Raw genomic sequence first — 14,343 nt, forward strand, 5'->3', positions numbered from 1 at the left:
GGTGACCCATAATTCCATCCGGCTGTGACATTCCCTGTGTTGGATTCTGCACACTAAGTCCTTCATTTGCAGATAATCCATAACTTCAATTTCTGTCTAACTTCTGTGCAACTAATCCTTTTACTACATTCTCCCTTTATTTCTTATTTTTTGTATTGAGTAATGTTTCCTATCCAGGTGCCATTGCCTGTATTTCTCTTCAGATATCCCTGGAGCTGCTTTTCTGTATTGCTTACTTTTGCTTCCTCTTTTGCATAAATACTGCACTGTACCAAATCTGTTGTTTTCTCATGACCATGGTTCTTTGTTATACCTTTCAAAAATCTCTGGATTTTGTTCTTTATATTTTCACACATCCTCTGTCACTTCTTTTCCTAGGTGGCCCAAATTTCTTTTGTCTATGAAATGTTTTGCATAAATCTGTTGTATTAATTAACACACATTTCCATTTGAAGCCTTTTTTTTTCTGCAAGTATTTTTTCTTTCCTCTAAATTCTCTCTTAATTTTCCTGAATATTTGTGATCTGAATTCATGGCTTCTTGAATAATTGTAACAATACATAAAGTCTTCCTTATCCTCAATAGTTCATTTTGTTAACGTTATCGTACTTTTTGGCCTGTCATTTTTTTTGTGTGTTTGTGGAGTACTTCTTCCTTTACTCTTGTCATTTTTTGCGTTTTTTTGTGGAGTGCGTCTTCCTTTACTCTTAGTGCAAGCTTAGAGGGTTATATTAGTTTAGATGGGTGGACAGAATGGCACAGTCTGCATTACAGTCAATTAAATTCAAATTGTGGGCTACCTTCTCCAAAGTAAAGTACTGATGTTTTTTCTCGGTAGTTTGTTTTGCCGTGCAAAGCATTGCTGATTTCCTTTTTTTTCTCACTCCCAGTCCCCCAGCTGGCCTTTAGGCCTCCCTCTCCCTATAATTCATTCAACCCACTCATTCCCTAGAGGTAGGAGCCCCTGGTCAATTTACTCCTCCTGTTGGTGAGGGGCAAGTAGAAGGAGTGACCATCACCTGACTCAGGTAAGCAGATGTGTTTACCTCAAGCCCTTATTGTTCATACTGTCCATACTCATTTCATGGGGGTGAATGTGAGGGGAGTGTTTACTACATCTGTGAGAGACATCCACTCAGCAGAACTGCCCATTTGAAGGCAAAGCATCTCTAATAATGTCCAGTCTTCATCAGGATTTGTACACAGAGGTCAAACTCTGGACATGTGCAGGGTTTGCTGCGTTATTTTCTGTCCTTTTGACCAGTTCTTCCAATGCCTGAACTTCAAGTCATACTCTGGTCAACTGAGACTGTAGTCAGGGCTTTATCCTTCTACTCAAAAGGAAATGGCTGATTTATTTCCATTTTTGTTTTACAGTTTTCATTTTGCAGCTTCTTCAAGATCTGATATGATTTTTGCTGCTGTGACGATTCATCCTGCACTTGTATATTTTGCTTCATCTGCCTTAAATAGCACAGGCTAGACTCAGACTTGCTGAATCTAGACTGTATGGTATCATTTGAGCACTTATACCAGCCGTCTTACATTGAGGGCCTCCCTGCAGGTCTACTTCTAAATTTTGAACTTTCACAAGTTCTAATTGCTTGTGGTCAAGACCATAAGATCGAACTTGTGAAACTTCAAAATTTAAATAAAAGAAAACAAAACAAAACAATTTTTTTTACATCTTTTGCAGGGGTGCAAACCCTCCTGTACCTCCCACACCCCCCTGGAAATTAAATATACCAACTCCGAGATCACACTACAGCAAGGAAAATGGTAAATATACCATTCTGTGCTGCATGGCGATCTCCATTTAAACAGTTTGAACTTTCACAAGTTCAAGCTTATGGTCTTGACCATAACCAATTTGAACTTGTGAAAGTTTGAAATTTAGAAGTAGACCCCCCCCCCCAGCACCCTTGTGGCAGAAATGTGCAGCTCAGAACTCATCTGAGTTGGAGATTGCTTGAATACAAGCTCTATGAGGGTATTTTCTATTGGTAGATTGTGTTAGAACTGTTTAAACTTGTTTGTATTTAAGCACCACATTTGCAGTGTTTGTGCTCAATTTACTGGACATAGGTAATCTCCAAACTCCAGACACAACCCAGTTTGGATTCACTAAAGGTAGAGATCATTCTTGTTAAACATGGTTGACTTATTTGAGAAAGTCACCAAGGCTCCTGATAAGGGAAAGATAGTGCATACCACCTATCTTGACCTCGCCAAAGCATTTGATGGTTTACTACCAACATTTTGAAGTCCTTAACATGAACTGTGATAACCAAAAGGCACTTTTCAAAGTTATCATAATAGTGATTCAAAGAATGTCAAACCCTCAACAGGAAATGGTAGTGACATTCGCTGCTGAGAGATCGGCATTCTGATTGGAGATCGCACTACAGTGGGGATTGGGAAATTTTTTATTTTATTTATTTTTTTATTTTTATTTAACATTTGTTGACCGGGAAAGTCCGACTAGGTTCCACAGATCCTGTTTTCAGTGGAGGCCCGGGGAGAAATGCTCCAGAATTTACCTTTTTCCTCTCCGTAGTGTGATCTCAGAGTTGTAATATATAATTAGCAGGGGGTGTGGGGGCTGCAAGGGGGCCTACCCCTTTTAAAATGTGTGTAAAAAGTCACCGGATGCCAAGGTAAGTTGCAGAAATGTCGACAATGCTGAATTCGACTTGTCGACATTTTGCTTGTGTCAAAATTTTGACTGTTCCATTTTGTCATTTTACAATATTTTTTTTGAGTAAGTAATTACTCAAGGAAACGTTTTTGAAATTTTGATAGTAAACCACATTTGACACAATCCCCCACTCAGGTATTATAGAGAAACTCTCCCATTTGGGAATTAACCCCTACATTAACAGATTGGTAGCCAACTGGCTCACTGACAGGACACATACTGTCAAAGTGGGTGACTTCACCTCTAGCAAAAGACCAGTCACCAGTGGTGTACCACAGGGTTCTGTGCTGGGCCCCTTACTGTTTGCAATTTATTTCTCAGAAGTCCAGGAAAACTTGGATGGCTTGTGGCTGACCAAGTTCGCTGATTGCAAATTGTGAGCAATCATTGAGTCTACCAGTGCTGTTAATGTACTGCAGACAAGGTTAACCCAGACAAATGATTGGTGCCAAAGCCATGGATTAATTCCAAATGCAAAATAATGCATTATTATTCCCTTTGAGAAAACTGACATCCACTTTTTTTATATATATACAGGAGAAAGTTACCCTATATCTCCCATGTGGAAATAACCCCCCCCCCACCCAATCCATAGCATCTCAATCAGTGCATGGAGTTGGTGGAGCAGGATATCACCTCCAGCCATGATTGCTTCCACAGTGACCTGATCTATTCCTGGTGCCTGTTCTAATAGCTGATTTCACCTCTTCAACTGTTGGCTTTGCATCAGTTATTGGGGCCTCAGGAAGACTGATGCATGGCAGATTGACCACTGGTCCATGAGGTGGGTCATGGTTGTAAAGCTCTTGAAAGAATTCCCTTCAATGTTTCAGGTGCTTTTTTGATATTTTCACTGGTGGGTCTGGTCTTTCCACTCAGTTGTTTGAGGGTGCTGGAGAGGGTGCAGTATTCATATCTGGATGTGGGTTCCTATTTAATTGTTGACAACTTAGGTTGTCGAATGCTTAATCATTAACACCTAAGCATCAAAAGCTTACAATAGCGAATGGCCACATCATCGAATTCTTTCCTCGGGAAAGAATTTGTGTGGCCGTTATCAGGGATTTGTCCTTTCCTCAATGTAGACTGATCTCGGAGTTTGTATATTTAGTTAGGGGGGTGTGGGAGTGCAGCCCCCCACATTGGGGGGTGTGGGGGTGAAGCCCCCACTATGTTTGGGTGTGTTTGTTTATTTTGTTTATGGATGGCCACCCGAATTCTTTTCTGAGGAAAGAATTTGATGATGTGGTCATTCGTTATTGTTAACTTTCAACGCTTAGGTGTCAAAGTTTTAGGATTCGACAAGCTAAGCTGTCGATGTTATGATATAAATGCCTGGATGCTACCTCCTCAAGGTTGGCTGCCTCTTGGCTCCAATACACTTCCCTTTCTGCTTTCAGCCTCTGGTGAACTTCTCAACTGAGCTGCTGGTATCATTCATAGTTGACCAACTTTGCCTGCTTCCGTTAGGCTACGAGATCCAAGCACTCATTAGATATCCATGGCTGCATTTGGTGGTGGATGGGTGGGCATAGCAATTTGGTGCATTCTGTGATGGAGTTTGATATCTGCTTTTCTGCCTCATCCACTTTCTCCATTTGGGCCAGTGCTACAAACCAGTTTGACAGTGCAATCTGGAATTCTTGTTTGTGTTCAGGAGCCATCAGTTGCTTCCAGTCCAGTCAGGCTAGTAGAGGTAACTTGCACTTTGCATGCAGTAAGCTAAGCTGCACCATGGCATGGGTGGAGGCACAGTCAGATTCCCGCATAGCACTGATATCCCTGAGAGATTATTTGATTTGAAGCAAGAGTTGGCCAGGATGTAGTCTAATAGGGCCAAGTCCTCACCAGATGGGTTTCACCATGTGAGCTGGTGTTTGCAATAGAAATGGCTATTTCCCACAATGAGATTGTTTGATGGAGCAAAGGACAGCAGACGTAGGCCATAATCATTCATGTTCCCATGGCCAAATCTACCTTCCTTCCCAACTGGACCTATCCTAGCTGATGCGGGCATTGAAGTCTCTCTCCAAGATGATCATTTTTGGTATGTGGGATCAAATACAGTATGTATTAGAGTTTGTTGTAGAAGTTATCCTTGGCTGAGTCTGGACTCATCTCAGTTAGTGCGTAGATGGACAGAATGTGGGTCTTGATGGTTCCATCAATGGTGAGCACAGCCGGGTGATCTGATATTGGTTGGAAAGCAATTAAGCTTCTTGCAGCCTGGCTATCCACCATAAACCCAATGCCAGCCTCTCACTTCACATTGCCAGAGGGGTACAGCATCATCGTTTCATCAGCTGTAGATGGTTGGACAGTCAGTGTTACAGATCCAGTGAGTCATAACTCCGACACTGCATCAATCAAGATTTTGCATTTCATGAGTTAATTGCCAAGATTAAACTTTGTTATGTACCCTACAAGTGTATGTGCCAGGACCTTGTTACAATAATAACAAGACAGAGACAAAACAGTGGTGTAATGAACAGTAGCCAAAAGATTAGGATACATGCTGTAGAAGGAGTTGCACACACAGATAGAATCAGATCCTCTCCTACACATCATACATACATACATGTATGTCAAGCAAATTACATGGTATTTTCTATTTTGACCACTAGATAAAATCCTAGAATTTTGTCAGACTTTGAAGTAATTGTACATTAATTCATTTTTATTTACTACAAGGATAGAAATCAGTAATGTTATCCTGACACCTAATTTAGGAGAGACAGTAATGTTAAGCAAAAAAAAAAAAGAGTTGACTACACAGATTCATTCTGAAATGGGTCATTCTAAAATAATGTATCTTTGTTTTGTAGCAGAGATCTGAACTGTTAGCATAGTTCACAGTATAGTGATCTAAACCTAAAGGACTAAATTCCTCTATTGCAGAGAATAACTGTTTTAGTACCAAACCATTTGTCAGACTTACTTTTAGTTACTTACTTTGTGTTTTTCCTTACAGATGTGAGTTGTATTCTTTTGGTGTGAAAGTCTGCATTATAGAGCCGGGCTTCTTCAAAACAGCAATGACGGACCCTTTGATGATAGAGAAGTCTCTCGAACAATTATGGAGCAGGCTACCAGCAGAGACAAAGGATGCTTATGGAGAACATTTCTTGAAAGAATGTGAGTTATCTGTGCTGAATGCATTCAGATATGTTCTTTAGTTTGCAGGTCAGCTACAAGATTGTCCTTGCTTATTCCAAGCTCAGATAGGAAACTTTAATGTGCTTCATACCATCAGTTCTCTCAGCCTCTGCTAATCACCCAGAATCAGAACTTCAAGATAGCAGACAGTTATGTCATATGTTTTGATGGCAGAAGGAATCACTTAACCAGCTTGGTCTGTTCACTATGTAGGTACACTACTCTGGATTTGCCTGAATAAATCTCAAATGCCACTTATCTGTTAGGTCAGCCTTTCCAGATCTTTTCTTAGACTCTCTTCCCATCATGCACTGCTGTAAGATTTGTATAAAAAAAAAACATTTTAGAATAGTAACCCCATCCGTATTCCTACCGTCTTCTATATTTTGTCTACCTCTCTCTCTCTTTTATATATATATATATATATAAATATATATATATATATATATATATATATATAAATATATATATATGGTTACAGATCAAAATATCTAAAGCACATTTGACTGAAAAGTTTTTGAGGGCATGAAAAACACTAAAAGTGCAAAATATTGAATGTACGTTTTATTGAATGCTCATTTTGTAGGTATGAGTTTGCAGGAAAATGATTGTTTAGCGGAAAAGGTTAGGGTCTATATTACATTGTCAAACTTGTATAAGTTTGAACGATGTAATATCGAACTCAAAAGTCCGAAACTGCACAATAACGAACACACAGAACAGCGATTTTTTTTCCTAGGGAAAAAAATCGCTGTTCCCTAACAAAAAAAAAAAACATAAACCTTAAACTAAAATGAAACCCCCCTACTTAAATATACAAACTCCGAGATCGCACCACAGTGGGGAAAATAGTAAAGCCCCTAAAATGGCCCACCGATTTTTTTCCCTGGGAAAACATTTATGTGCTGTAGCTTCGCTATTTTTGCATTTCAGACTTTTGGGTTCGATATTACATCGTTCGAACTTATGAAAGTTCGACGATGTGATATAGATCCAAAAGGTTATGGTCGTTGCTGTGCATGTGTTAGCATTTTCAGGTTAGGATTAGGGTAAGGGGACAGATTTACTGTTTTATATATTTTGTGTTTTATATTCTGTGTCCTTTAGTCTTGTGTAGTAGTACTGTTAGAGAAAAGGATTTTAGTAACGCAATGAGTAGGGTTTGAGTTAGGAGTAGGGATGAGTTTAGGGGTACCACCCATGATTAAAATGCTGCTTCTAACCCAAATCCTACACATTATATTACTAAAACCCCTTAAACATACACATTACATTACCAAAACCCTTTCCAGAATAGTACTGCTACCAAGACAACACTTGTCTCAGTTTTGTATTTGGGGTGTATAATACGGGGCATTTTCAATTGGGTAGCATTATTAGATATTTTATGATTCAGTATTATGAATTTTCAATGTTTTGTGCTTTCAGTGATTTTTTTTAGATATTTCTGAAGTTTGACATTTTGAATTTTAGATATTTATATGGTTAGTATAAAGTTGTAAATCAGCATGCATGCTTGTAGTAATTAGCAAATGGAAGGAAAACAGAATATACAAAGAAAGTCCATGCAGACGCACAATATGCTTACCTCCCATATAGCTGAGCCTCTTGATTAACTTATTCATCCTAACCTATGGTTCAGCTGACCACAGCACCTCTGCTCTAAATACACTGCACATAATCTAATCCCCTCTTTCATCTTACTGGTCAATATTAGCTTTTGTACCCAAACAACTACTGCTCATATCTGCACCATTTCTACTTCTCCTAATTTAACTCCAAGTTCCCTTTTCTAATCCAGTTGTGCAACTGTACATTTATTCGCTTTGTTAGACCTTCTATGTATATATCATTTGTCAGCTTGTCTGTGCTTATTCTTAAATATAAACCATTGTCACTTGTATACAGTACATTGTTAAACAAATAAAATAAAATAAATAAAAATAAATAAAATAATTGTTCTGTTACAATATGATGCAACCAGGGCTGAGCCTGTCACTGGTCATTGTTGGGTTACTGCTCTACCCCAGTAAACAAATTTAAATAAAATAAAATTAATAAGTAAATAAATAATGACTGTAAGTCAAGACTGAACCCTCAAACCTGTAGGCAGAAACTTTAACCACTAAACCACTCTCTTGATAATGGTATCATATATACATTCAAGATGTGCTTAAATGATAATACTTGTGGTTGGTGGACACATGTTGGCTGCGTGATTGTTGTACTCCACTTACTCCAATCCCTTCCTTAAAAAGAAGAGAGAATTATGGTTCCAGAAATTATAAAATGTCTGAACATTAGCATACAGCCTTTCAGAAATGCTTGGGGTGAACATCCTATCAAACTTCTAAAAAGAAACTAAAAAAAATATGATCCTGCTGTTAGAATGCTAAGAAGAACGGCAGGCACTGTTGATACTCATGGCCTGGCATCTCAACCATAAATGTCAATTCCAGAAAAATACCCGGAGAAGATTCATGGCAAATCTGCCCATTTAATGGAGGACCTTCAACCAATCAGCAGTGCTTTGGTGAACTACTTCTTTTGGCTTTTCCTGATTAGAGGTCGCCACAGCGGATCACCTGTCCACTCCTGATTGGCAGTGGAGTTTTATGGTGTCGAGTTGCCAGCCCGGTGCCCAACCTTTCCACAGAAGGCACACCCACACTCACACCTAGGGTCAATTTAGAGTATCCAATCCACCTACAGCATGTCTTTGGGATGTGGGAGCAAACCGGAGCACCCGGAGGAAACCCACACAACCACAGGGGAGGACATGCAGACTCCACACAGAAGGCATCCCAGCCGAGGATCGAACCTGAGAACCTCTTTTTGGGAGGCGGCAATGCTAACTGCTGCATCACCATGGCCGCCCAACAGTGCTTTGGTGAACTAAATCTCCTAAATCTCTAAATTTCTAAATCTCTCACTGAGACAGATGCCTGGTATCAAAGCCATGGCCTGAAGTTCAATGCCAAAAAGTGCATTGTCATCCCCTTTGGTAAAAACTCTGTACCCATGAACTACCTCATAGGTGGTAGTCTACTTAACACCGAAAGTGTGATAAGAGACCTTGGGACACAGGTGGACAGTAGTCTCTCCTTTGATAATCACATCACCACAGTAGTCAGGAAATCCTTCTACATGGCACATCTCATCACAAAAGGTTTCTCATTCAGAAAAAAAGAGGCCATTGTTCCCATCTACTCATCACTCATTAGAGCCATTATAGAGTACAATGCCCCTTTTAGTATGTACGTCACAAGACATCTAAAACAACTGGAAAGGCCACAGAAATACTTCACAAAGAGGATTACTGGCCTCAAACAGATGCCCTATGCAGACTGTCTTAAAAAGAAATCCAGCTTTACTCCGTCGCATATCACCTACTCAGAGGCGATCTCTGCCTAACATACAAAGCTATGTTAACCCAGAGCTGTTGGACATGCTCCACTTAAAGAAATCCCAGTCCTTCCGAGCTACACGCTGTAGGGACCTAAACCTTGTCAGCACAATAAACAGAACATGCTGGAGGGATAGATTCCTGTCCCAGAGACTTCCCATACTCTGGAACAAACTACCCATCTATGTCAAGCAAAGTTCCTCATTAGTACCCTTCAAGAAAAATCTTGATGATTGGATGGGAAATAGGAAATTCACCCAGGGGATCACTTTTGTGGCTCTGCTCGACAGGAGCACAGGAAAATAATTTTCTTGGCTAGCAAAAGCCAGGGTACCTTTTTGGGTAGGATTATATAGGCCCTAGGGCCAATAGCCTAGTACCTACCTATGAATCTATGAACCTAAGCTGATAAAATGCTACAAGATATGGAGACCGTACTGATTGCACATTCTGATCAGTTCTTGGCCCAGAAATAGGACATACACAAACTTCAGCAGTGACTGCATGGAATTGCCAGACAAAATGTGGATTTGGAGGCTAGAGGGGATTGTAAAAATGTGAGAATGTTGGGGATACCTGAAAAACTGGAGGGTAAGAACTGCTCAGAGTGTTTCTATCCATGCAGCTGCTATTGCACTTTCCTAGGCCTATTAATTTCATATTTCTTAACTTTGTAATGAAGTAAAGAGTTTTGAGAAAGTCTTGGCCCTGGGAAACTAGCTAATGATTAAAGGGATGAGTGTGTTGATTGAGCAAGATTATTTAGCAGATACTAGGAGGTGCAGAGTGGATTGTTTTCTCCAGCAATTAAATTTGACAAGATATACGGGTAGAGATTTAAGTTGTTGCACCCTACATGACTTAACGCTCAGTTCTTGGGAGGAGTAGTGTCATTTATCTCACCAGAAGATACATTTTGCAAACGTTGCCACTCTTGTTTAAATGAAGACCAAGGTAATGCTTTCACCCAAGAGATGATGTTAAATTCATCAGCCTAGAAAAGGCCACCACATCAGAGGAAAACATGAGAACCATTTCTGTTATTTAAATGAAGACTTCAAATACATGAAAGGGTGCTCATGCAGTACTTTAGCCACAAAGGACTGACTGACCGGTGGTTAAAGACTGATTTGAATGTTTATGCTATAAGTAAATAGTAACTTAAAGGGGACAAATTGGATCTCTTTGTACACAGTTTATGGTAGCTGCACAATTGATGGGCAGAAGTTAAATATCATGGATGGTAAAATGTTAATCTGACTTTTAAATAAATGCTTCCTGATTATGTGAACAAGGAATGCACGGGGGAGTGGGATATTAAATGTACTTTAATTGGGCATTAAATTTCTCAGTCAGACATGAAACATTGCTAAGTATTTGCTGTTTTAAGGAGCGGTTTGCAGTCGCTCTCTGCCTGGTCTCCGCACAACATATCTATCATGGACAATTTTCATGTAGCTAATTCTCTCTTCATAAAGGTCTTGGCTTTAGTAGCTGATTAGATAAACTTCTGTACTAAAATTTTTACAAAAGGTGCTTAATTAAATTGAGCTTGGTTTAAACTTATGAGGTGGAGAGAAATGTAGAGGTGTACTATGATAGACTAAACTGGGGAAGGGGCCTCATGTTAAAGGGTCACATGTACAGTATTCTATTGTGGTCCCATTCGCTTCTTTCCTAAATGGTTAGAATTTCAGTTGTATTATGGAATGTACATTCCATGGTGGACACGCAGGGAACACTTTTATTTTACCAAGACTATACAGAGATTATGAAAGGGTTATATCAGACAGAGTACTATTCAACACCTGATAAAGGTCATAGACAAGAGATGCTAATTTTTATTCAAAAATATATTCCCTTTTGAGTAGTGGACAAAATGAAAGAGAATGAGGATATCTGTATTTTATGGAAATAACTTTGGGCAGGTCACTTACTAGCCTTCTATAATGTTTATTTTCCTCTGGGTCACCTCCAAGAAATATCTCAGTTAATTACCATTACAAACTTCGGATTCATAGGTTAATACTAAGCTAACTGCCCTTGCAAGCCATTTTAAGCCTATCCAATTATCCCTTGTGAGACTCAAACCCTGCACCTTGTGTTTGCAAGGCAAACACCTTAACCATTAGGTCACCCTCCCAACCCCATGTCATTATAACCATAATTTATAATGCTAAGCTTTATTAACCTAGCTAAGAATAGAGAAGATCACCATAGTATAATAAAGAATGGTAGATGGCTTACAGTATCAGCGAGAAATGAGCTACTGCTTACAGTATCAGCAAGAAACAAGCTACTGCTTACAGTATCAGCGAGAAATGAGCTACTGCTTACAGTATCAGCGAGAAACGAGCTACTGCTTACAGTATCAGCGAGAAATGAGCTACTGCTTACAGTATCAGCGAGAAACGAGCTACTGCTTACAGTATCAGTGAGAAATGAGCTACTGCTTACAGTATCAGTGAGAAATGAGCTACTGCTTACAGTATCAGCGAGAAACAAGCTACTGCTTACAGTATCAGCGATAAACAAGCTACTGCTTACAGTATCAGTGAGAAACGAGCTACTGCTTACAGTATCAGCGAGAAACGAGCTACTACCTACAGTATTAGTGAGAAACGAGCTACTGCTTACAGTATCAGTGAGAAATGAGCTACTGCTTACAGTATCAGTGAGAAATGAGCTACTGCTTACAGTATCAGCGATAAACAAGCTACTGCTTACAGTATCAGCGAGAAATGAGCTACTGCTTACAGTATCAGTGAGAAACGAGCTACTGCTTACAGTATCAGTGAGAAATGAGCTACTGCTTACAGTATCAGTGAGAAACGAGCTACTGCTTACAGTATCAGTGAGAAATGAGCTACTGCTTACAGTATCAGCAAGAAACGAGCTACTGCTTACAGTATCAGCGAGAAACGAGCTACTGCTTACAGTATCAGCGAGAAACGAGCTACTGCTTACAGTATCAGTGAGAAATGAGCTACTGCTTACAGTATCAGTGAGAAATGAGCTACTGCTTACAGTATCAGCGAGAAACAAGCTACTGCTTACAGTATCAGCGATAAACAAGCTACTGCTTACAGTATCAGTGAGAAACGAGCTACTGCTTACAGTATCAGCGAGAAACGAGCTACTACTTACAGTATTAGTGAGAAACGAGCTACTGCTTACAGTATCAGTGAGAAATGAGCTACTGCTTACAGTATCAATGAGAAACAAGCTATTGCTTACAGTATCGGTGAGAAACAAGCTACTGCTTACAGTATCAGCGAGAAACGAGCTACTGCTTACAGTATCAGCGAGAAACGAGCTACTGCTTACAGTATCAGTGAGAAATGAGCTACTGCTTACAGTATCAGTGAGAAATGAGCTACTGCTTACAGTATCAGTGAGAAATGAGCTACTGCTTACAGTATCAGCGAGAAACGAGCTACTGCTTACAGTATCAGCGAGAAACTAGCTACTGCTTACAGTATCTGCGAGAAACAAGCTACTGCTTAACACCCTTACTTACAAGCTCCTTAATACTGGATGATGTCCACATTTAAAGCCCACACTTTTTATAGGGATTGTAAATATACTCTTGGAAACACATACGACACTCAGTTAGCTAGACCCCCCCCCCTTACAAATTAGCCAAAATGGAAAAGACTTTTTTAGAAATGCACCTTCCAGTCAGTTGAAACAAGTCCCAGAAGAAATAAGACAAGTCAACAAACTTACTAGTTTCAGACGACTACTAAAAAAAACTATCTGATAAACCAGCATGGCTATAAGTGTTTTAGACATGTGGGCTAGAAAGCACATATAAGGGAAGGAACAATTATGTGTTTCTTGCACTGGCTTAATACTAATTCTTGTTCATTACAACTCTTCTTTAGAAATGAACTGTAAATTAATTTGCTGTGTTAGTAATAAACTGCACCTACCAGAAAATTAAAAATGATCTGATCTTAAATGAAATATAGCTCAGTAGTGTGCTTTATCTGCAATTATTTTACTGCCAATGCCAGTGTAAGTTTCTTTATACATAGTTCTACATTTTTGTATGCTTAGTTGGATTATCTTCCTTCTGTTGCCTGCATTGTGACTGCAAGGGGTCTTTGGACCAGTTTACCTACCAAGGGAACAAATGTTAAATAAATAACTAATCAGGGAATGGGTTACTTTCCAAGAGGGTGCAGTGATTTTCTTGGGGGATGGGGTGACTGGAACTTGAACTTAATATGATAAGGTTTCCACAGGCCCTAGGAGAGTGTTCTTTTGTCTGAATGGTCATACATCCCAGAGCAGGACTTAATTTTAGAATGTGCTAACCACGTGTTTCTTCACATGTATCTGTGTCAGTGCTTTCTATGATCATAGGATCATAGGATGTTAGTATGCTAACAGCCCTAGAGCTTTTTTAAGCCTAGCCAGTCATGACCCAGTTTTCTCACTCACCAATGTCCACAGGCTAGAATGGCTTTAATGTATGCCTGTGCCTTATGACATCTACATACTGCCCCTGATCATAAGGGCCACAGGTGACAGGCCAGGGCTGAATTTGTGATTTCCCATCCATTAGTCCAAACTGCATTTGAATAGGATTAGGGAGGAGCTCTGTTTCACGTGAATGAGGAGTCTGTTCCAGAGAAGGGTTATCTCTGAGACACACACCATTCTCGAATAAGGAGTCTGTTCCAGAGAAGGGTTAGTCTGTGAGACACACACCATTCTCGAATCAGGAGTCTGTTCCAGAGAAGGGTTATCTCTGAGACACACACCATTCTCGAATAAGGAGTCTGTTCCAGAGAAGGGTTATCTCTGAGACACACACCATTCTCGAATAAGGAGTCTGTTCCAGAGAAGGGTTAGTCTGTGAGACACACACCATTCTCGAATAAGGAGTCTGTTCCAGAGAAGGGTTATCTCTGAGACACACACCATTCTCGAATAAGGAGTCTGTTCCAGAGAAGGGTAATCTTTAAGACACACACCATTCTCGAATAAGGAGTCTGTTCCAGAGAAGGGGTTATCTCTGAGACACACACCATTCTCGAATAAGGAGTCTGTTCCAGAGAAGGGTAATCTCTGA

At 39.8% G+C, this 14,343-nt stretch overlaps 1 protein-coding gene across 1 annotated transcript in view; it reads left to right on the plus strand.

Annotated features, from left to right (window-relative positions):
• Positions 1–14,343, plus strand: part of LOC122799692 (retinol dehydrogenase 7-like) — a 414,514-nt gene that overhangs the window by 336,416 nt on the left and 63,755 nt on the right. The window contains exon 4 of the mRNA XM_044068927.1: positions 5,670–5,833. Coding sequence (XP_043924862.1) covers positions 5,670–5,833 — 164 coding nt within the window. The remainder of the gene's footprint in view (positions 1–5,669; positions 5,834–14,343) is intronic.

The sequence above is a fragment of the Protopterus annectens genome, chromosome 4.part0, assembly GCF_019279795.1.
Source record: "Protopterus annectens isolate FY-2018-M chromosome 4.part0, PAN1.0, whole genome shotgun sequence".
Classification (NCBI taxonomy): domain Eukaryota; kingdom Metazoa; phylum Chordata; order Ceratodontiformes; family Protopteridae; genus Protopterus; species Protopterus annectens.